At 46.0% G+C, this 24,160-nt stretch overlaps 1 protein-coding gene across 1 annotated transcript in view; it reads right to left on the bottom strand.

Moving 5' to 3' along the window:
- The window catches only part of POLR1A (RNA polymerase I subunit A), a 78,486-nt gene that overhangs the window by 33,838 nt on the left and 20,488 nt on the right, over positions 1 to 24,160 (bottom strand). Inside the window, exons 10-14 of the mRNA XM_007466744.1 lie at positions 22,224 to 22,394; positions 21,963 to 22,085; positions 19,094 to 19,324; positions 12,520 to 12,774; positions 7,684 to 7,875 (exon numbers count right to left, since the gene is read on the bottom strand). Coding sequence (XP_007466806.1) covers positions 7,684 to 7,875; positions 12,520 to 12,774; positions 19,094 to 19,324; positions 21,963 to 22,085; positions 22,224 to 22,394 — 972 coding nt within the window. The remainder of the gene's footprint in view (positions 1 to 7,683; positions 7,876 to 12,519; positions 12,775 to 19,093; positions 19,325 to 21,962; positions 22,086 to 22,223; positions 22,395 to 24,160) is intronic.

The following is a 24,160-nucleotide window of genomic DNA, read 5'->3' as shown; positions in this document are numbered from 1 at the left end:
AATGTTAAACACAGAATTACCATATGACCCAGCAATTTCACTCTTAGCTATATATTCAAGAGAACTGAAAGTACACATTCATATAAAAACTGGTGCACGAATACTCAATGCAGCCTTATTTATAACAGCCGAAAAGTGGAAACAAGCCAAATATTCCATTTATCAACTGACAAATGAATAAACAAAACGTGGTATAACCATACAATGGAATATTACTCAGCCATGAAAAGGAATGAGGTACTGTTCATGCTACGACATGGATGAATCTTGAAGACATTATGTTAAGTAAAAGTAACAAGCCACAAAAGCGTACCTAACTTGTATGATACCATGTATATGAAATGTCCAAAACAGGCAAATCAACAGAGACAGAAAGTGATTGCCAGGGAATGGGGGAAGGAGGAATCAGGGCTGACTGCCAATAGGTACTGAGTTTCTTTTGGGGGTTATGGAAATGTTCTGGAATTAGTGGTGATGATTGTACAACATAAAGAATACACCGAAAAAAAAAAATCACTGAATTATATACTTACCAAAATGGTAATTTTTCTGGTAAGTATGAATTACATTTCAATAAAAAAAAAACAAGGATGCCAGACAAGATGATTTGAGGTCCTTACCTACACTAATATTCTAGAAGTGCATAATTTACTTTCTGGTCATAAACTATGCTAGGCAGGAAAGATCATACCTGCAACATTCTTTTAAACTGTGAAGGGAGGCAAAATCTACAAGAATTATAATTATTTATTATTTAAATTATTTATATGAAGCCTGTATTGAACTTTAAAAAATGTTCCAAAAATTAAATGGACTTCTTTTTAAAAAATGTTTTGAAATGTGTATACCCTTTAAGCCAGCAATCACAATTCTAGGAATTCATTTAAAATATATACCAACGAAAAGTACACTAGTATAGGTATAAGTGGGTGTCCACCACAGCACTGTTCAGAATAGTAAAAAAACAGGTAACAATCTACACGTCTGCCAACAGGAAATTCCCTGGTGGTCCAGAGGTTAGGACTCAGTGCTCTCACTGCTGGGGCCCTGGATTTGATCCCTGGTCAGGGAACTAAGATCCCACAAGCCACTCAGTGTGGCCAAAAACAAAACAAAACAAAAAACCCACAACAACAAAAAAACTGGACACTCATTAAATGTCTGCAAATAGAGAGACAGTTAAATCAATTATATATATATCCATATTATTGGGTACAACACAGAATGGGTTAAGAAGAATGAAGTCAATCTACACGTACAGACACAGAATGAACCCCACGATACATCAAGTGAACTAAATATGTCACAAAGCAATTACAAGAAAGGTTCTGTCAACCTAGCACATGAAAACAGTTAAATAAACTTCATGCTATATTTGGAGTGTATTAGGGTGGTTCAAATTAAAAATACAAACTGCCTGAAATAATGGAATCCCCTTTGGAGGACCTGGTGGCTCAATTAAAGTAAGCTCTCTTACAGACCAGTTAAAATTGAGGTCGACGTGCCTGAGGATGAGGTAAGTGCATGCCTCAGGCACCAGAGTATCACGGATAAAGAAGTGGTCTTAAATACAAGCTCAAAACTGAATGTCAAATTTAATCATGGTTCACGGTTCTCCTGAGTAGGTATAATATGATTCCATTTTTATTTGTTTTCTATGAGAGTATGCACATACATGAAGAATGGGATTGGACAGAGAGGAAATTTTTCCTTTTTCCTTTCATATTACTGTCTCTTTATTTATTTATTTTTATAAATTTATTTATTTCATTTATTTATTATTTTTGGTTGCACTGGGTCTTCGTTGCTGCCGTGGGCTTTCTCTGGTTGCGGAGAGCGGGGGCTACCCTTTGTTGTGGCGTGCAGGCTTCTCACTGCAGTGGCTTCTCTTGTTGCAGAGCACGGGCTCTAGGCGCGTGGGCTTCAGTAGTTGTGGCTCGCGGGCTGTAGAATGCAGGCTTAGTAGTTGTGGCACGTGGGCTTAGTTGCTCCGCGGCATGTGCGATCTTCCCGGACCATGGCTCGAAGCCGTGTCCCCTGCATTGGCAGGTGGATTCTTAACCACTGCCCCACCAAGGAAGCCTTACTGTCTCTTTATTTAACGAGAAACTTACGTTACTTCTATAGTTAAAAAGAATTTAAAGGGCAGAGATCTAATAAATGAAATCAGCAAGGTTGCTGAATCAAGGACAATATACAAAAATTAACTATTTCTATATACCAACCGTAAACAATTAGGAAATTTAAAACATAATATTGGGCTTCCCTGGTGGCGCAGTGGTTGAGAGTCCGCCTGCCGATGCAGGGAACATGGGTTCGTGCCCTGGTCTGGGAAGATCCCACATGCCGAGGAGCGGCTAGGCCCGAGAGCCATGGCTGCTGAGCCTGTGCGTCCGGAGCCTGTGCTCCGCAATGGGAGAGGCCACAACAGTGAGAGGCCCGCATACCGCAAAAAAAAAAAAAAAAAAAAAAAAAAAACCACAACCCCATAGTATCATCTATAATAGCAAAACCTAGGAATGAATCTAATGAAAGATGAACAAGACTTTTATGTCACTGAAAGACATACTGTGTTCATAATTTGGAAGACTCAACACTGGAATGTAATCTCAAAAGAACTCCTGGCAGGTACTTTTTTGCAGAAATATACAAGATGACTTTGAAATTTATATGGAAATTCACAGGGCCAAGAATATTCAAGACAGTCATGAAGAAGAACAAAGCTGGAAACGTTTACTATCGAAAATCAAAACTTACTATAAAGCTACAATAAATAAGACAGTGTGGTATTGGTGCAATGGGATCAAACTAATCAATGGAACTGAAATGAGTCCAGGAGTAGACCTACACATATACAATTACAACACAGGAGATACTAAAGAGCAGAGGAAAAACAATGGTCTTTTCATCAACGATGTTGTATCAACTGGATAGTCCTATGGGAAGGAAATGAATCCTGACCCCTTCCTCACATCAACAACATCCACAAAATTCAACTCCAGGCAGACAGTAGACCTAAGCATGAATGGGCAAACAATAAAGCTGCTTAACAATGATACAAGGAAATACCTTAATGACCTTGGGGCAGCCAAGTAGTTTTTATACAGGACTAGCCATAAAAGGCAAAGCCTGGTGAATTACATTACATAAAGAACTTCTGATCATTAGAAAACAGCATTAAGTGAAAGGGCAAAAAGGCCAGGCATCAAGCAGAAGGTATTTGTAATACACATATCTGGCAATGGACTTACACTAGAATATATTTCTAAAACTCTTACCTAGTAATAAGAGAATGGCATAGACTAAAAAAAGGCAAAAGACTTGAACTGGCACTTCACAAAAGATGAGATCCCAGTGGCCATAAGCATATGAAGAGGTGCTCAGCCTCACCTGTCATTAAGGAAATGTAAATTAAAACCACAATAAGACACCACCACACACCCATTTCAATGGCTAAATTTACAGATGGGGGAAAAAACAAAAAATAAAAGACACCCAAACGAAATGGGACAATAATATGAAGTTCTGCTGAGAATAAGGAGTAACTGGAACTCTCATGCCCTGCTGGTGGAGGTGTAAATTGCTACAAGCACTTTGGAAAACTGTTTATTAAACTATTTATTAGAGTTGAAGGTAGATCTTATGACTCAGCAATTTGATTCCTTGGCATTTAGCCATCAAAATGCATATATACGCTCAGCAAAAGACATGTACAAGAATGTCACAGTAGCCCTATTTGTAATAGCCAAATGAAGACGATCGAAGACAACCCAAATGTCCATCAACGGTAAAATGGACAAATATATAATGGTATAATCATATAATATAATACCACACATCAACAAAAGTGAGTAAACTACCACCATATGTGATGACATGAGTGACTCACACAAAGATATGATTTACTCTATGATCCCATTTATGTAAAGCTCAAGAAAAGACAAAACTTACCTATAAGTGTTAGAAGTCAGGTAAGTGGCTACCTTTGGGGAGGGGCAGAAGTTGAGAGGGGCCTGGAAGGGTCTTCTGGGGGTGTTGGTGATATTCTACTTTCTGATCTAGGTGACGACTTACGTATTCACTTTGTGAACACTCATTGAGCTATGTGCTCGAGAGCTGCTGTGACGGGCAAATCTTCCTTTACAATGCTCTCTCATTTTCAACAAATGGTGAGAGAACTCCGATTCTTAGGTGGAAAGAAAACCACTCGAGAGGCTGTATAAAATGCCCTGGAGAAATAGCCTAAGACTTAATTTTCTAGGGCAGTACAAATAAATTTCCCAAGGTAAGTTCCTTATTTCCTGATTCAAAACATGGCTTTTCTCTGTAGAATCAGACTGAGTCACTAACAAATTCTTGCGCAGTGCAGTCACTCTTCCCCTTTTCATCTATTTGCAAAGAAATAACAGCCTGTACCAACCTCTCAAAAAACACTGAAAAATCTCAGCTGCAACAGAAATAAAACCTGGGCCTATTTTCCAATTCGATTTCATTATAAAATAAGCATAGGCCAGAAATGTTAAACAGTGAAAAAGAAATTATTCCTAACACAAACCAAATTACTCTATCACTTTGATCTTTTTTTATGTCAAAGTTTTTGCTCATACACATTTTTAACACGTTCCAACTGTGATTACACATAGAACTGTGTAGTCTATTTCTTCTTTCAACATTATGTCAGAGAATTTTCCAGACGGTTACATAACTTTTTAAAACCACTATTTTAAACAACTACATAATATCTTAACAAATGGATGTCCCACAATTTACTTAGCCCCAGTGCTGGGTATCTAGGTTTTTCTAATTTCCACCACTATAAACCACGATGTCATGGACTGCTTTTTTCAAGTTATCTTTTACTATACTTCAGATGATTTCCTTACGCTGGATTCTCAGATTGAAGGGAATGAACATATTCGTAGCTCTAGATATACAGTCTTTGTCAACTATTTGGTTCTATTTTGAACTCACTGCTTACGTTTAAACAAAATCCTAATAAATTCTGAACACTTACCTAAGAATTAAAATCCCTTTATGTCCAAGATAACTTGAGATGACGTACAAAATAAAGACACATAAAAAAGAAATAATAAAAAGAATATAAGTGGACAAATACATATAACCAGCTGAACTGGGGGCTAGCAAACTACAGCCTATAAGCCAAATCTGGCCCACCATCTATTTTTGTAAATAAAGTTAAATTGAATCGCAGTCATGCTCATTCATTTAAGCCTTGTCTATGTCTGCTTTCACGTGACAATGGCAGAGCTGAGTAGTTGTAACTCAGAGACTGGATGACCAACAAAGCCTAAAATATTTTCTCTCTGGATTTTACAGAAAAAGCTCACCAATCCCTGAACTAAACCTAACTGCAAAATTCCCCATCTATTCTGTTAAATCAACTTCTGTTTCTGGCCAGGATAGAACAATGGTGACCTGATTTCACATCCACTAGAAACAAAAACAGTAACAACAAAAGCAGACATGAACATGACACATGAATATAAAACAAAGGTTTTCAATACAGTGACCTTAGGGAATGGACAGGGATCAGCAAGGATATAATACACTTGAACTATCTATCACCTGAACCTAACTGACATTTACAGAGCACGCCATCTAACAACAGCGGAATACATATTATTTTTAAGGACACACAGATCATTTACCAAGACAGACAGTACTTGAAGTCATAAAACAAATCTCAATAAACTGAAAAGGATTCAAGTTATCCAAGGTATGTTCTCTGGCCACAGTGGAATTAAATTTGCAATCAGTAATACAGATATCTGGAGAACCCCTAAATATTCGGAAACTAAATCATATACTTCTAAATAACTCAGGGGTCAAAAAAAGAGAAATTAGCAAGTATTCTGAAGTGAATGTAAATGAAAATACAACATGCTTAGGGGAAATTTTATATATAAAATGCCAATATTAAAAAAAGGAAAAAAGTTTCCAATCAGTGACTTCTGTTTCAACCTTAAGTAACTAAAAAAGAAAAGCAAATCAAACCCAAAGTAAACAGAAGAAAGGAAATAAAGACCAAAGTGAAATCCATGAAACAGAAAACAGAAAAATAGAGAAAGTCAATAATAGCTGGTTCTCTGTGAACAATAAAACTGACCGACCTCTAAGCAAACTGAGCAGGAAAAAGAGAGAAGACACAAATTACCACTATCAGAAATGAGACAGGGGACCCACCTTCAGATTCTACAAATAGAAAAGGAAAGTAAAGGAATATGATGAATAACTTTATGCCTATAAATTCAATAACTTAGATGAAATTCCTTGAAAAAACAAAGCAGTAAAGTTCCTCCAAGGAGAAACAGATAACCTAAATAGCCCTATATGTATTAGAGAAATAGAAATTTTAGTTAAACAAACCTTCCTAAAGAGAAAACTCCAGGTCCAGATGGCTCCACTGGTGAATTCCACCAAACATTTAACGAAAAAATAATATCAGTACTACACAAACTCTGGGGACTTCCCTGGTGGCGCAGTAGTTAAGAATCCGCCTGCCAATGTAGGGTACATGGGTTCGAGCCCTGGTCCGGGAAGGTCCCACATGCCATGAAGCAACTAAGCCCGCAAGCCACAACTACTGAGCCTGCACTCTAGAGCCCGCGAGCCACAACTACTGAGCTTACGTGCCACAACTACCGAAGCCCGCGTGCCTAGAGCCTGTGCTCCGCAGCAAGAGAAGCCACTGCAATGAGAAGCCCACGCACCGCAACCTATCGAGAAGCCCTCGATAGCCGCAACTAGAGAAAGCCCGTGCACAGCAGTGAAGACCCAACGCAGCCAAAAATAAATAAATAAATGTATTAAAAAAAAAAACACTATACAAACTCTTACAGAAAACGGAAGAGTAAATACTTCCCAACTCATCCTATGAAGCCAGTGTTACCCTGATACCAAAACCATGCAAACATATGACAAGAAAACCACGTATCAAAATCCCTCATGTACACAGAGGCAAAAAATTCTACACAGAAGTTTAGCAAATACTACCTCATAACCAAGTAAGGTTTATCTCAGGAATACAAGTTGGCTCGGTAACTAAAAAGCAGTCAAGTCCCAGGTCCACAGATTTAAAGAACTGCAGAGCTGGGAGAGACCTTAGGGCTCATCAACCTGAACCCTTTTGTTTTATAAATGAAGAACTGATGCTGACAGAGCCAAGATCACATAACTGATTAAGTATAGTATGATGGTCTGGGTGTTAGAAAGTCTTGGGTTTGAATCCCAACTCTGGCTCCTATGGGCTTGGGTATGTAACAGCTTCTCCAAACTTCATTATCCTCATCTGCTAAATGATGATAATGATGGTTTCTGCATCGCAGGTTGGTTGTGAGGGTTAAGTAAGACAACCTATTTGAAGCACTCCCAACAAACCTTAACTACTGCTACCATCAGCACCACTGCCTATTACCACCATATCTGGATTCTGAGGACACGGAGTTTAAGTTAGAAGCAAAGGACAGAAACTATGCAGCTTACGCTTAGCAGACACTCCCTTGAAACCGTCTACACCCAAAAACCCCATCAAAGAGAGAGTCAGACTATTGTTTGATATGCCATTTCTGTTTCTGGCCTGGGCTCTCCTGGGAACAAAAAAACCTCTCGACTGAGTGGCCTGTTTCCTTGTTTTATAGCCACCAGTTGTTTTCTCCCAATTACCTGCTTTCCTGTCCACAGCGGACAGGGCTTCAGGATGGCAGGAGGAAAGAGCTTCACACGCCCCACTCTGTCTGTGAGTCCTCGGTACACCAGCTCCATATACTGCTCCCGGCTGAAAAAGCAGCCTCGAATGGTCATGTTCGCACCCGAAACCATGTGATCTTGGATCAGCCCTGCCAATGGCTGGCCATCCTACAAACCAAAACAGATAAGAGGAGAACAAAGAAAAAACTGAAGTCGCATTCTAATTCCTAATCCTGTGCGCTTGGGAGCGGCCCGCTAGCAACAGCCCTCCTTTACATCCCCGTACTGTCCTGTCTCTGAGCCGCACCAGGCCGGAGCGGAGCTTGGGCTTCCCATCTTGAGAGCAAACTGCCTACCAGAGCACATGACCAGGGCTTCCTGACCAGCTCCCACCTTTGCCTTTTGCCCACTGTTCTGCATCAAAACTGCTGCAAATTCATCCAGGCCGCCTAGCCTTCTCTCCATAATCCTATCTGTTTCTAGTTACTCCAGCATATTTCTGGCATCTATGCATAAACTTGGTCTGGCTGCTGTTAGCTGTGTCCTTGTTTTTATATTTTGGTTTTACGCTTTGGTATTTTTCACACATTTCTGGCCTGGTTCTCCTCTAAATCAGTCATCCATTCAACAAATATTTATTGAGAGCCTACTGTATGCCTAGGCACTGGGTTAGACCTTTAATCTACTCCAGTGGCCCAAGCAGACACGATCCTTCATGATGAGAAAGAGCTAGACAGTAAACAAATGATTGGACAGAGACATTATCACAAAGAGTTTTAAATATGGGAGGAAAATAACAGGATGGGTCATCACATAGATTTGGGGTGAGGAGGTTGGTCAGGAATGGTCTCTCTGAGGGCAGTATTGCAGCTTGGCCTGAGGAGTGACTTGGAGTGGGCCAGCGCAGGGAGGGTGGGGTTCGGGCGGAGGTTCCTCAAGAGGGTTGTGGAGGGCTTTGGCGTGTGTGACTGCAGAAGGAAAGAATGCCTGCTGTCAGCGTCTCTTCATAATGTAGCACGTATTCATGGTAGGCTGTTATTTACCAGATGTCAAAACAAGGGGCTTTATAAAAGCCCCAGTTGGGTGGGTACATTCATCTTTCCACAGCCTTTCTGATCCCCAGTCTCCTGAACCCTATCTGCAGGTCTGCATTCATGGCAACATAAGGCACATTAAAGTAAAAATAGCTGTGCCCACTGACATTCTCTAAGAAGCAGTTTTTGCAACCTTTTCAATGTTTATGGGAACTTGAGAAAAATCTGTGCCTTGGATCTACAGATTGTTATCATTTGCTTATTCGTTAAACACTGTCCAATATTATGTCCATGTTTCATAACTAAGGAACTCACAAATGCAGCCATGGAGAAGCACCAGGAATTTAACCACATGCCCTAATTCAAAGGCTAAAAAGGATGCTTGTCAAACAGTCTCCATACTGTGGCAACGGGCTTTACGTAAACTCAAAGATAATTACTACAGATGAGCTGAATAGGTGGTGCAGACGGAAGGCAAGATCAGATGGGGCACGCGGCCCTTCCTACGAAGGCTCTGAGTTACGAGCATGAATCAAAAATTACACTCTGTGTCTTATTCCAAAGACAAGGTCTTATTTTGCTTAGAGGAAAAACCCAAAACAGTATTAGGCATTTGACTCATCCCACAGTCTTTGGGGGCAGATATAGATTTTCCCGTTTGCTTTTTTCCTTTCAAGAACATAATTATACGTTATGGGATCTAGTCAGTGCCTTCTCTCTCCATCCAGACTTTTCCATGACTAAAAAATTACCTTAATGGCTAAATTGCTTTCAATGCAATAATCATGAATTCTAGGGAGGAATACTGATTAAAGCAATTTACTAAGGGTCTACTTATAATTCTGAATTTCCTAAATCTGCTTAGGATCAGAAAGACCATCTCTGAATCAAAAACCCAGGTAATTGTCAGCTATCCTATTCCACCTAATATCACAGCAAAATGACATTAAAATTGATGTCTTTGGTCAGGATGCTTTGAGAATTAGGGTATTCTGTGACTTGAATTTCGTAGCTAAGTCAAAGTCTGGAAACTATGTCTCAAGCCTTGTTAAAAAAACTTCCATGAAGCATTGGCCCTCAATAGGTACAACAAACAGAAGAAAAAAAAAGAATCCACACAGAAACATGTAAATGAAAAGTGTAACTGTTTTCTTGGAAAAGAAACAGTTCAAGTTCCATTCCTCTCCTATTTGAAGTAAGAAGACAACATCCAACCCTGTTAAACACATATAACCGACAATAAAATGAACTTAAATCGGGTACTATGGTTAGTCAAGGAAGAGAACCTAGAACTAGAGAAGAAACAGAATAATGAACAAAGGGAAACACAAACAAAGGGAAATAAAGACACGCCAAGAAAAATTACCCAAAGATGGCTTAGGAAAACCAGCTCTCGTCCTTTAGGACTTTGCCAACAAAGTACATGTTTCATTTTTATAACCATTAGCAAAAAAATAACGATTCCACCTCAGCATTCACACTGAGGACTAAACAAAATTTATCAAGAATCAAAAGCTCTTTACCTCTGACAAAAGCAATTGTCTGAGGGAATTCCCTGGCGGTCCAGTGGTTAGGACTCTGCATTTTCACTGCTGAGGACGCGGGCTCAATCCCTGGTTGGGGAACTAAGATCCCAACAAACCGCACAGGCTGGCCAAAAAAAAAAAAAAATTGTCTGAAAGTAAAGTGAACCCTCAGGTCATCCCCTAGAAGTGTTGTTTTTTGTTTTTACTCTTTAAGAATTTAGTTTATTGATGTAAGCTTATTTATCTGTGTTCTCCCTGTCTCCTGACCTAAAACTCATAGGCAGGTGAGCATATGATGAGGCACATCTGGATTTTAAATAGTCCAGCCCTTTGCAGGACATGCTGTAAGCAATGAGGTCACCTGTTCTACTTTATTCAATCAAAATCAAGTATAGCACATTCAAATTCATTGGCCTGAGAACTTCGGAGCACCCCAACTCCCCATGCGGCTAAAGTCCAGAGGTCACTCTGCCGGCAAAAAAGGAACCATCTGCTGCTCGCTGGTAGTATCCCCTGTGGTGAAATGTGACACTCCCTTTAGAGAGCCAGACGGCCGGTTCAGTCCTGGGAGCCACTCACTGCCACGTGCCCTCAGCCAGGCCCAGCCTCGCCTGTCGGCGGGGCTAATCACACACGAGGCTGAGCACACAGGCTTGGGGGGTCAACGGTGCTGGGTTCAAGTCCCAGCTTCATCACTGGCTGGCAAGTCACTCACCTGTTTCCTCATCTGAAAATTGCACCCACCTCCTAAGGCTGTTGTGAGGACTAAGTGAGAAGGTTTGCCAACTGCTCAGAGCAGTGCCTGAGGCACAGGGAGTGCTCAGCAGACGGTGGCTTTTATTGCCACCACCATCATAGCTACCACGGATATTATTTACATAAAAAGACAAAAAGCCAATTTTCAAATTAGTCAAATTATTTCCTTCTAGTTATTTCTTCTTTTTCCTCTAATTATTAAAATTATTACTAATTACTAGTAAAATTATTAGTAAAAATTAATCAAATTATTTCTTCTAATTTCTGTGGGACCTGAGTGGGCCCCTAAACCCCTCCTGCCTATTGTCAGCCCCTTCACTAATCAGGAGCCAGGGTGGAGAAGGGAAAGAAAGTTATGTCCAAATAACTGAGTCCAGGATGAAGCCACAGTGGTGTGTCTGGTAGGCAACGAGGCTGGGACGCTCGGACCCTGGCCACCTGCCTGATTCCCCAGGTGGGACTTGACGGGGGAAGAGAAGTTCCCAGGAGGAGAGATTACTAATCGATGAGGGACATCTCCGAGCAGCCTCTGGTGCTTCCTGGGTGCAGAGGTCTCCCTCATTTCTGTGGAAGGGCAGCAGGGCCCGCACAGCAGAGAAGAACGAGACACAAGGATCTGGGAGTCCCTGGCCCTTCCTCCTCCTCCTCAGCTCTGTGCCCTCCGGTAAGTTACACCTTTCTTTTTTTTTTTTTTTGCTGCGCCGCGCTGCACGTGGGATCTTAGCTCCCCGACCAGAGATGCAACCAGAGCCTGTTGCAATGCAAGCAAGGAGTCTTAACCACTGGACCGACAGGGAAGTCCCTACACCGTTTCTTCATGTGTAAATGTGGACGTTAGTAGTACCTACCCCAAGGAGTGTGGGGAGGAAGAAAGGAGAGGCCTCCAACGTGCTTTGTAGTGTCTGACACTGAAAAAGTGTTTGGCAAACGGTAGCCATAGTTCTTTATTATTATTACTACTCCACACTGCAGCCCAAAGGAATGATGTATCGTTGTGAATCACTGCGACGCAAACGGCTAATTAAGGAAGGGATTCACAGAGGAGATTCCTCATGGGCTGGAGGGGAATTTCATCTGGACCCTTGGGGTTAAGTTGTCTCTTAAAACTCCTGCTTGTCCAGACTCAAAAGATCAGAGTCATCTGTGGACCTTGGGGACCCTCACAGCTGGGATGCTAACGCTTGCCAGAGGCTAATAAGTTGTAGAATCCAAACAGACTGGAAGACAAGACCTATTATGCAGCTACTAAACTCAGCGTTCTGGGATGACTGTTACAACTTCTTTCCTGCCACCTTAAGGGGCAGCAAGAGAAAACCCTTTCCCTGCCTCTAACCACTAGAGAGCTGAAGACCCCACCCGGAAGAAGCCAAGACCTTCTGTTCCACACGCCCCTGCCCTAGAGCCACCCACTGACTCCAGGAGCTGGCAAGGGCCCGGACCTGGACTGCCAAGTTGTGCTGGCGATGACCATGGAACCGCCTCAAGGTCAGACCTACCTTGGGAACAAGGTACTGCTGATCCGTGCAGGCCAGGACGTAGGCCTCAGCCCGGCCCAGTTCACTCTGAGGGAAGTGGGCGTTCATCTCGTCTCCATCAAAGTCGGCGTTGTAGGCCTTGCAGTTGGCATAGTGGAGCCGCAGGACTTTCTCCTCGGGCAGGATGCGGGCGCGATGCGCCTGGATGGAGGGCCTGTGCAGGGTGGGCTGTCGGTTCAGGAGGAGAATGTCCCCATTCTTCACGTGCCGGCATACCTGGGGGCAGAGGAGAGAACAAGGTGAGCAGCGGCAACTTTGGCAACATCGCTACTATTCCAAGGGCTCACCTCGGCCTGGGCTGAGTGTGCTTTCTGTCTGTCTCAGGTTTTATTCAACTAAATAAGAGGAGAACTTTTAGTCTGGACTGAAACCCTAGAAATCTTTGAGAAATAGCTACTAAGCCCCTCTGGTACTCTGAGAAATAGCTGCTAGCCCAGCATAGTCCTGTCCTGGCTCTGGGCACAGAGGCATATGCCAATGAGGCTACAGGCCCCTGTCCAGTAATCTCTGTCTTCTTCAGAGATGCATGACCTTTCCAGAGTTTGAATTCCTCTGCGAATTAATCTGAAGAAAGAAAGAGACACATCTGAAGACAGCATATCTACATATAACCATAAAAATCCTGGTCTGCCAGATGTAGAAGGATCTGGCAGACCTCTAGAATCCGCGCCAGGGCCACATCTGAGTACGTTATTCGAAATGTGAATACCACGTTTTAGAAATACTTGCCCAACCTCATCCAGCAGAGCCAGGACTGAAACACAGGGTTCCTGATACCCAGTTCAATGCTCTCTGCAAATGTTTTATTGCACTTAAAAATTAATAATAAGTTTAAATTGCATGGTCTTCTGGGAAAGCAATTTCACAACAGATTTTAAAACATTTAAAACCTATTTCCTTTTGGCCTTTCAGAACAAAAAAGGTGTCAACGCAAGGTTTTAAGAACGTGTATGTTTATGCAGCAGTGTTAACAGTGGCAAGAACTGGGAAAAACCTGGCTGCCCCACAGAAGGGGCATTGGTGGCTAAATCATGGTACGTACTACGGAATATTATGTAATGATGAAAAAGGATGACTTAACCCTGTAACAGTCCTGAAGCGATGGCAATAATGTATTCCAGTAAAAGAAAAACAATCCAGGTGCCATCTAAGGTGATAGGATGAGGCAATTTAAAACCCAACCCAGGGGACTCCCCTGGTGGTCCAGTGGTTAAAAGACTCCAGGCTTTCAGCGCAGGGTGCGTGGGTTCTTGGGGAACTAAGATCCCACATGCCATGCAGCACGTCCAAAAAATAAAAAATAAAAAAATAAAACCCAACCCAACTCTACGGGTTTATATACACGAGGCAAAAGGGCACTTAGATCCTCACTGAGCTGTTTCTATGCAGTCCTTGAGGCAGGGACACACGGGAGGAAGAGTAAGGCACAGACCATCACCTTTACCTTCATACGTCTTAGTGATGTTCGTGTTACAACGAGCGTGTACTATTTCTATGAAATTTCTTTAAAAGATCTTCAACTATTTCTAAAGAAAGCAAGAAAAACTGCACAAGTGATGCTTACTGTGGGGGAAAGCACAGAAAATACAGACAAACTTAAAGAAGAGAATGAAAACCACAAGTAACTTCACTCCTTAAAGACAACCAACACTCACGCTTTTTTGTTCCTTACCAATATCAACATGCCACTGGTCACGTCCTCCTGACAGAACACCTCCTCCCACAAAGCTGACTTTAGTATAAGGCCCTTAATCTTACGCTATATTAATTACTGGGCTTCCCAAATGATGAACAGAGACGCCACTTTAAAAAACATATGCATATGGGAATTCCCTGACGGTCCAGTGGTTAGGACTCCACGCTCTCACTGTGGGGGTCTGGGTTCAAGCCCTGGTCGGGGGGCCCACAAGCCTTGCGGCACGGCCAAAAAAATTTTAAAAATAATAAAATAAAAATAAAAAATCAAATGCATGAGGCAACTGCTACCCCAATCATTCTGCAGGCTGCCCTTAGCAGCCCAGAGGAATTATGGAGACTCAGTGAGGCCTCCCCCCACCCCAAGTCTACCCTAAATTATCCAGCAGATAACCGGTTGGGGGGAAACAAATTACTCCAAGTCTGGTTTCTTCTTATGTCGTCCACATTATGAAGTTGTATCAGAAAGCTGGCTACAGAAAGAGGCTAGAGGTCAACAAGAGATGCTCCCCACCCACCTCCCCGCATCCCTGTTCAGCTGGGCTGACAGTGTCCTCCAACTCAGGGAAGCAGGGAGCAAACAAACCCCTCAAATTCTAAAAGGCAGTCCTAAAAGCAGCTAGCGGGGAGGCAGTCTCTCTGCTCCCAAGGAATTCAAACCCGTCCTCCCCCCACCCCCATGTCCGTGTTTCCAAGGAGACCTGGATTCTGAGGATTCCCATGAGTGGCTGCCTAGGGCACGTCACGGAGCCTGAACTGACTTTCAAGGTCTATTTCTTTAGCTTCTCGAGGAAGAAACTGCCGGGACCTGTGGCTTGGGTCCCAAACCCCGGGCTCGCCTCGGATCTGAGTCTCGAAAATTCGAGACATCCTCCAGTGTAAGCAAGCCCCATAGCTGGGAAGGCTCGCAGGCCTGGCCAGCAGGCACCAGCCAATCCAAACAGAAGCCCTGGAGCACAGGGTGCTGCCCTCGCCAACCCAAACCTGAGGCCCTTCCTTTCTCTTGTCTCTGAATAAAAACCGCAGCGAAAATCAGTGCCCCAGTGCCCGGGTCAGAGTCCCCAGAGGCAGAGCCGGAGCCAAAGAGCTGCTCCTGGCTGACTGCTGGGCCGGGAAATGAGGCTTGGCTGTCCTGGCCACTTTCTACTCCATTTACAAGGCCCAGGAGAAGGGGCAGAGACTTCACCCCTCCTAGGGGAAATGTCTTCTTCCACTCACCCCTCCCCCTTCTCATCTAATCTGCAGTTTGTCCTTTCCTGGACCTGGGTCTGTCCCTCCCAGTCACGTCACCCGGCCCTTTGGCCCAGGTCCTGATCTATATGGAACACATTAACCAAAAAATTACTTTACAAATTACAAATGAATTGTAAATGCACACGTATCTGACTACATATATAAACATTACATATGACATCATTGAGATTTTTGGAAACTAAAGATAATCACCTTTAGACCCCAGGTCCCAATATAAGGACCACTTTTGTTTCGTAAGTTCCCTTCCCGTCTTTGCCCAAGGGCCACAGCCTCAGGTCAAATGTAGCCCTCACACCTCAGAGCCTCCTGCATCTCATCCTGGACCCGTCCAGTCCACAGGGGTTTCCCAAGTGCCTCCTACATGCTGGGCGCTGGGGAGAGTGGAGGGCCGAACACCCTGCCCTGTCCTCACGGGGTTTAGGAACTCGAGGTCAGTCAGATGGGGGTACCTGGAGTGACAACATAACGCAATGAGGGTTGGGGGGTGAGGTGGGACACACGGCGGTGGGGGGACCCCATTCATGTTGTAAAAGTGGCAAACTGCAGGCTACCTGCTTTTGCAACTAGAGTTTTTTGGAACACAGCCGTACCCATTCACTTTGTACTGCCGTGGTGGCTTTCGCGCTACATAGGCGGGGCTGAGCAGCTGCTACAGAGACCGTGTGGCCCTCAAAGCCTAAGATATTTACTATCTGGCCCTTGGCTGAAAAAGGCTGTGGACCCCTGCCCTAGAGGAACGAAGGCTTTGCAGAAGGACGAGTGGGCCACGGCTGGGGAGTGTCGGGGAGAACAGAGTGTTCCCAGCAAGTTCAAGGCCTGAAGGGGAGAAAGAGGCCCACATCGATGGGACACCGAGAGGTGGGGCTGGGAGACAAGGCAGGGACAGCGTGCTCGGGGTGTGAACTTAGGCTGGGGGACAGGCGACTGGGCCAACCTCACTCAATCTCCGGGCTGCTGAGAACTCATTTCTGTCGCTTCCCACGAGCTGACCTGAGTGTGCAGTGAGACCAACCTGCCCTCTCCTAAGCCCACCCCCAGCCCCACAGACGTAACAAGGCCACGGGAAGGAAGCTCCCCTGCGCGTCTGCCCATCCTCACTCCCCACTAATGTCAGAAACCCCCGTACCCTTCTGCTTTCGCTCCAGTCATAGATGAAGCTACTGCGTCGCCGCCTCATCACAAAGGCCCTGAAGCCCAGCTCCCCCTACTTTGTTCCAACGGCTCTCCTGGGTCACACGTGACCTTCAGTGGACAAATCTGCATCTTCCTTCCGTTTCCTCACTCTTCTTAAACTTAATATTTAACTCCACAAACACCTGCTAAGTGCCTCTAGGAGATGCAAAGATGCTCTGGGGCTGGTCTTAACCGGGAAGAACGCCCCCAAGCACAGGTGGGAGACAGATGCAGATACCGAGAGCGAGCCCTCTCTCCCTCGGCGTCCTCCCCTACCTGCCTCCTGTTTCCACAGGTACCCCCACTGCATTTTCTCTCTGTTGTACTTTGTGCTCAAAGAGTTTAACTCTGATAATTTCTTTTTTTTTTGACTGCACCACATGACTTGCGGGATCTTAGTTTCCCGACCAGGGATGGAACCTGTGCCCCCCTGCAGTAGAAGCTCAGAGTCCTAACCACTGGACTGGCAGGGAATTCCTGATGATTTCATTTCATGCCCCCTAACCTAAGTGCCACATTTCTACCTTTTACGGGAGACTAGCGAACCCTTTGATTCTCCACCATGACCTCAGCTCAGAAGGATCCAGACACACCTCCTTCCAGGGCACTGGAAACCACGCTTCCTTCTCACCTTCTCTCTTTTACAGCCCTGACACCCAGCCTACAGCCAAGCCCCCCAACTTCAAGGTCCCCTTGAAACACACCCTGCTTTCACCCTCGGTTCCCCTGCAGCCCCTGGGCTGGCCCTCAACTGCCTCCTGATGACTCCAAACTCACCCTGCACGCCCACCCTGCCCACAGCCCTCTTTTCTTCTCCAGCTTGATGTGGGTAAAATCACCGTCCCCCGTCGCTGTTCCCTTGTGTCCACCACACCACTCAGCAGCGGTGACACATTTATGGTCTCATTCCCTAGGGGTGCTCCTACCAGGCCGTCCACCCCGAGACAGCAGGATCTCATCCACAGTGCCTGACAGAGTGGAGCACGGCACCACCTGACCCCACTCTGCTCTCTTCTCCCAATTTTTTTCTCAAAATGTCCTACTGTGAGACTGTTTCACATGCTCCACTTGAGTTAGTATGAAGATCACCAGTGTTTGCCTTGCTTCACCATAAATTATGAAAAACACACCTTGATTTCTCCTGCATCTTTCTCACAGCTCCTAGCAAAACACTAGGCACTTAAAAATGGCAGAATAATCCCGTGAGCCTGAACACAAACCTCACTTAATGCACGAGAAAAAAAACAAAACAGGTGATTAGATTTGCGTCTGCATGTGCCCCCTGCCACCAAACCAGAAAACGCATGGCCTGTTACTGCTTGACCTCGGGACAGCGGTGAGATGGAGAGGAAGCAAGAGGACAGGCCGCAGTGAAGAGCAGCGGGGACCAACGGACACCGTGACGAGGCTTCCTCTCCCCCTCTGTCCTCCAACCAAAGTTCCTTCAAGGAAGGTCCTTCAAGGACCAATGGTCCTCTGTAGAGCTCAAGCCCACTAAAGAGAAGACCTAGTCGGCCACTGGGTCTGGATGTGTCAGAGGGCAAGAGGAGGTCTAACAAGTGTGCAAGTGGGTGCAGGAGACACACTCGGTCGTCCCCTGACTCTGGGCAGTCACCATAAATTAATCCCAAATCTAGTCCATTTCACTCTAGCAACTTCTGCCACTGTTGCCTGGTTAGGCGTTATTTGCTATACCCCTCCCAGCACGAATGGTTATTATTTGACACAGACACAAGTGATGTCACCCACCCATCTGTCCTCAGCAGACATTGCTAATCCATCATATACTCTTTCCGGTGAAGCCCAGATAAAGCCGCAGGATCCCTTAACACAGTACTACAGGCAAGAACTAGCAGCCCCCCGGAAGTGACGTATCAGATGAAACCTGTCAGTTTTCAGTTATCAGACACAGAATGTTCCCTTCCTTTAGGGCAGTTCTCAAACTTTAGCAGAGCTTATTAATATATAGATTCCTAGGTTCCATTCCCAGAAAGACTGGGGGGGGGGGGGGGGGGGGGGGGGAAGGAACGAATATGCATTTCCTACCAGCCCCAGGGACGCTGCTGCTCTGAGGACCACCCTTTGAGCAGCCCTGTTCAAAGGCAGCAAATCACAACGGAGTTATAATTAAAGAGCGTTTTTCAAGCCCCGACATGTACCCAGAATTGCGCTGCACGCATGGGATGGCCAAATGAAGTTTTATCCATGGTGTTCAGGCCCTAGGGAACACCCATGTCTGGGGGCAGCTTCCTCTTGGTGGGGGTGGGGGGAGCGGGGAGAGGGAAGGGGAGGCAGGAACTGTTCTCACGGGATTCCTGCATCTGCACTCACTGAGGCCACAGCTGACAGCCGGCAGTCATGGGGAGCCAACAGGAGCTGGCCGAGCCCCTGACCAAATCTGCCCATTACTCACAATTTTTGTCCCCTGGGGCTTAGGTGCCCCCATGGCTGGTGTCAGGAGCTGTTTGGCCACGGCCTCCCGCTGGGTTAGGTTCGAGGCGCTCAGGGCCGTGCGGCTACCATCCTCGTTGATGACCATGGAGGCTCCTGGGTGCACACTGGGGCCGTTGATGACCGCCTGCCTCAGTTCCTGAACGTTCCAGGGGGTGACTGGCTGAGGGTAGGTCAGCTTTGTGGCAAACACCTGGAAACAAGGAGTGGATGTGAAAATTCAGGGTGGGCAGAAAGGTTACGTGGACCCCCAGATCCGACTCAACAGGCTGTGTTACATTTTCCCTAAGATGCAAAGGTACTCTCTGAGCCAAGAAGGTCATCCTTCAGCAAGTAAAGCAGCATCCTCCCTGTCTTTTCCACATTTTCCCAGACCCGCTCCCTTAAGGAAAGAGATTGGGTCTCTTTTTCTAGCAGAGTCTGCTCGAAAAGAGTACCCTGAGTGTTGCAGTTTACACGGTAGAATTTTTTTTAACCCATTTAAAAATTTCACCATTTTCTGGTCTGCCAATACACTCATTTAGTCCCCAAAGACAGAAAATAGCATGGAATGCTAGCTTGAGAGAGACAGCAGACACCCGCCCTCAAGTACCATCTTCTCCGGCCAACACTTCCCCCATGCCACCAGCAGCCATCTCTAATTGATGGTGGCCCATGCCCTGAGCCCAGACATGCCATCCAAATCTCTTTACTTGGCCTGAGATGAAACTGATTTGGTCTCCTGATACATGAGAAAACTCAGTGCTCCATTAGACACACCGGACCTGCACCACACTCCAAGAAAAATAAATTCCCTGGTTAAGCGAGTTCTGAGCTACTGAATATTAAAACCCTTTGATGCTTCAAAAGGCACATATAAGTACATGAGCAACTCTGAGAGGTCCCAGGTAAAGGAACTTGCTAAATGCCGGCCAGGTCTCGACGTGAGTGGCTCTGTGTGAGAGGCCCTCCCCGCCCTGTGGCCCACTCCACTTCTGCCAATGCACTGACCACTGCCTGACAGAGTGTCTATGTACAGACTGTGCCCGACTTAGGATTTTGGGGGCTTTACGATGGTGCAAAGGCAACACGTGTTCAGTAGAAATTGTACTCCCCATTTTGAACTTAGGTCTCTTCCTGGGCTACTGAAACATTGTATGATACTCTCCTGAAGCAGGGCGGGGCAGCAAGCTGCAGCTGGCAATCAGCCCCGTGATCACGAGGGTAAATAACCCATAAACTCAGAGCCGTGCTGTTGTTCACTTTCAGGACAGTATTCAATAACTTAACAAGAGATATTCAACACTTTACTGAACATCATAAAATAGGCTTTGCATTAGATGATTTTGCCCAACTGTAGGCTAACATAAGTGTTCTGAGCACATTTAAGGTAGGTTAGACCTAAGCTATGCTGTTCAGTAGGTTAGGTCCGTTAAATGCATTTTCGACCCACGGCATTTTCAACTTACGATGGGGTTTACAGGGATATAACCCCATCGTAAGTTGAGGAAGATCTACACTCGTGTATCTGTTGATGCGTCTCCACTGCTGGAATGTAAGCCTCACAGGGGACACGCTAAGTCTGTCTGGTTCCCTGCTGGGTCTCTAGCTTACTTCCCAGACTTCGCCTCCTCTGCTTCTGTTAACACCTGTCCACAATGCTAGATGGGAAGGGCGTGCCACAAGGGACCAGGAGGCAGTTCACACACTCTGCTCCTCGTGGCTATCCTGCGAGTAATACCCCAGGCCACCATGGCCCTGAGGCTTGGGGCAGGCTGGAGATAGGCAGAGGGGGAAATTCAGAGTCCCTCCGTTACCAAATGAACCCGGATCCAAGAAAGCGAGGACCTTTGAAGGTGGAAAAAGGAGCAACACTGAAGGTCCCTCCCACAGCCGGGGCCCTGGAGGCACCGTGAGGCCAAAGCCAAAGGGGCAGCCCCTGCCCTCTGTCCAAAGAGAGCAACGAACAGTCTCCTCCCAGGGCCTCGGACTCAGGAACTTCCCAATGCCTTTCCCTGCCACCCGACCCAGCTTCCAGATGCAAAGACCCCTGGGTTCCCAGGAGGCCATGGGCACCGGACTGGGCGTTCTCTGACTCTTGTCCCCTCCCACAAGAGCTCTTGCCCAGGAAGCCCACGTGTGCCCGAGGGAGGAGGCGGCAGCAGGTGGGAGGCCATCGGAACACTTGAGCTCTGCTCTCTGCTGCTCACCAGTCCTCCCGGGACAGCGGCACGGGGACCGTGCACAAGGAAATGAGCCTCTCCGTGGAGGGAATTAAACCATCTTCTATTACTGACCTCAAGGCCCATTAAGGAGGAAGCCGATTAAGGGGCCGCTGCTAACGAGCACCACAGCTTGACGTGGTGGGGGAGTGAGAAAAGGAGGCTGGCTCCTCGAGGAAACACTAATGGGTGGATGGGGCAAACCGCCCACCCCTGAGGATCTGGGAGGATGGGCGATGCCTGCTCCCTGGGGCTCCTCCGCGGCCTGACTCCTGATGCCGGCAAGTACACGGGATGGAGACCCCCCCCCTTCCCTCCCCCTCATCTCTGTCATGTATTCAACCTCACTAGGAAGGCTTCCAGATTAGGCCAAGACAGGCAGGAAGAAGCTAGGCGGGAGGGATGCCGTCTGCTCCCTGGTGGCCCGGGAGGTGGGTCTTCCTTGTGGGTAGAGGGTATTTGGAGACCTGGCAGGGAGCGAGAGCAACGCTACCCCACGGCCTCAGGGTCCCCTCCGAACAGCTCGTCTGGGAAGAGACAGAGGCTGTCCCCACCCAAGCCACTGCAGTCGGCCACGTGCCTTCTCCCCAGCCCTCCTCGCCGCTCCCATCGCCACCTAACAGCACACACCATGGGAATTCCGATTTCATTGGTGTTGATGTACATGTCCGGGCAGATGACTGAGCGGGCTGCATAGTCTACTCGCTTTCCCATCATGTGCTTCCGGAATAACCCATCCTTCTTCTCCAGGATCTTTATGGGGAAAAAAGTCCACAGAAAGCATTAAAAAAAAAAAAAAATCAAATATGTTTATCATTTCCTTCCTTCAAGACAAACATGTTTACTATTTAACCCCTTTGGCTAGCAATGGGGATCCAACTCACTGCTCACCTGTCTAATGCCAGGGTACTTTTCCATCATTAATTTGTCCATCTCACTATCAAACACAATATTGACGTGGCTCTGAAGGCGAATCCAAATGTTGTAAAGTTTGTCTGTGAGGGACTGGCCTGGAAGTAGGCTCAGAAAGGACCGGTCCATAGCGATCGAAGGGTCTTTTTCCTGGCCAAGACACAACCAAGAAAACAGGCGTGATGGAAGAACCTCAAGAAGGCCAGGCCTGGTTCCATTTTTCTTTCTTACTAGAGCTCTGACAAATGATGAGCTCTGGAGTTTGCCTTTATGTCTTTTGAACTTGACAGATCAGTGGCAAAAGTAGTCCTAAAACTCTCTTGTCCACATGCATCAACAAAACACCAGGCCCACTACCTATTTACCAGCCCGTCTCTTTCTGGGAGTAAAATGAACTCAAATTTCTAAGAAGTCTCCTTCCTTTCCTTTTAAATTGACACACAATTATTATCTCACAGTTTCTGAGAGTCAGAGATCTGGGCACAGCTTAACTGGGTTCTCTGCTTCAGAGTCTCCCCCAGGACACAATAAAGGAGTCAGCCAGGGCTAGGGTCTCATCTGAAGGTTCAACTGGGGGAGGACCCACTTCTAAGCTGACACGGCTGTTGGCAGGATTCAGTTCCTTGAGGACTACTGGACCAAGGGCCTCAGTTTCTACTTGGTTGTTGGCCAGAAGCCACCTTCAATTATTTGCTGCATGGGCTTCTCCAACATGGTAGCTTATTCCCTCAAAGTGTGCAAGCCAAGAAGGTAATGGATGTATCTGCTAGCAGCAGCTGAAGTGCCTTGGTATCTAATTCTTAAGGCAACGCTAGAAATTCTTCCCATATCAATACTCTTCTTATGTACCTCTGTTATCCTGCGAGATAACTGATTCTCATACGGAGTTTCAGCTTTACTTATGGTTTTGGAAAAACTTAATCCAAAGCACCCATAAAAAGGCAGGTGAAGTAATTTCTTAAAAGGAAAAATGTTTGCCTTATGATTTCCTGTGCCATCAATTAAGATAAAGGCTATGTCAAGTTACTGGCTGATCTCCAGGCCTCAGTGAAATATTTAACCAATCCTTTCAATATTTCTGTCCCTGGCTCTCTGCCTCTTCCTCTTCTCCCACACCTGCCCAGGTGACAGGCCTTAAGGCAGTAAGCTGCCCTAGAGCACCACCTACTGACACTGTCTGGTCTCACGGGGCTGGGTACGGCACAGGAGAGAGACACATGGTCCTTCGTCCCAGTGTGGGTCAGATGAGAGAAGAAAGCTGCCAGCACTGAGAGGAGGGAAAGCGGAGGGTGGGGGAAGACCCAGTAAATGAGGATGTCTTGGAACCCATTAGTGATAAAGTGGGCTTGTCCTCAATCCTGAGGAATAGAAGGGTCTTCTCAGTTAGAGAGGACAGGTCTATTTTCTGTTCTGGCAGAAGGAGCCTCACAGGCAGAGATGGTCACCTACGTGATGACAGAGGCCCTGTCAGACTAACTCACTTCTTATGGCATCACCTGACTCAGGGCCACGTGACTACTTGTGAAATGAGTGAGACCCTGTCTCACTTGTATATTCTCGGTGCCTGGAGCGGCGCTAGCCCACCCATACAAGGCATTCACGATTCGTGAGAGGGCCGCCATGGGAGTGGGATGTTGGGCGCAAGCGTGGGAAGAAACAACACACTCTATTAATCAGATGGCAAGAGGGCACTGGGACTTCGGGTAGCAAAAGGACCTCAGGAATCAGAGAGGACACTGTTCATTTCTGCAGAGATTTAGCTTTTTCTCTTGGACAAAAGGCTGCCCTAGTTTCAAGGGATATCAACGTAAAATCCTTAGCCCTGGTCACTGGAGCCGGCCATCCTAAGGCCTTCCCTCTGAAACTGAACTAGGAGCTGCAGATGGAAGATTTCTCTAATACTGAGGTTTTTTTTT

Source organism: Lipotes vexillifer, unplaced genomic scaffold (assembly GCF_000442215.2).
Source record: "Lipotes vexillifer unplaced genomic scaffold, Lipotes_vexillifer_v1.1 scaffold1158, whole genome shotgun sequence".
NCBI lineage: Eukaryota > Metazoa > Chordata > Mammalia > Artiodactyla > Lipotidae > Lipotes > Lipotes vexillifer.
Note: the sequence above shows the minus strand (reverse complement) of the source record. Positions and strands in the feature narration are given on the sequence as shown.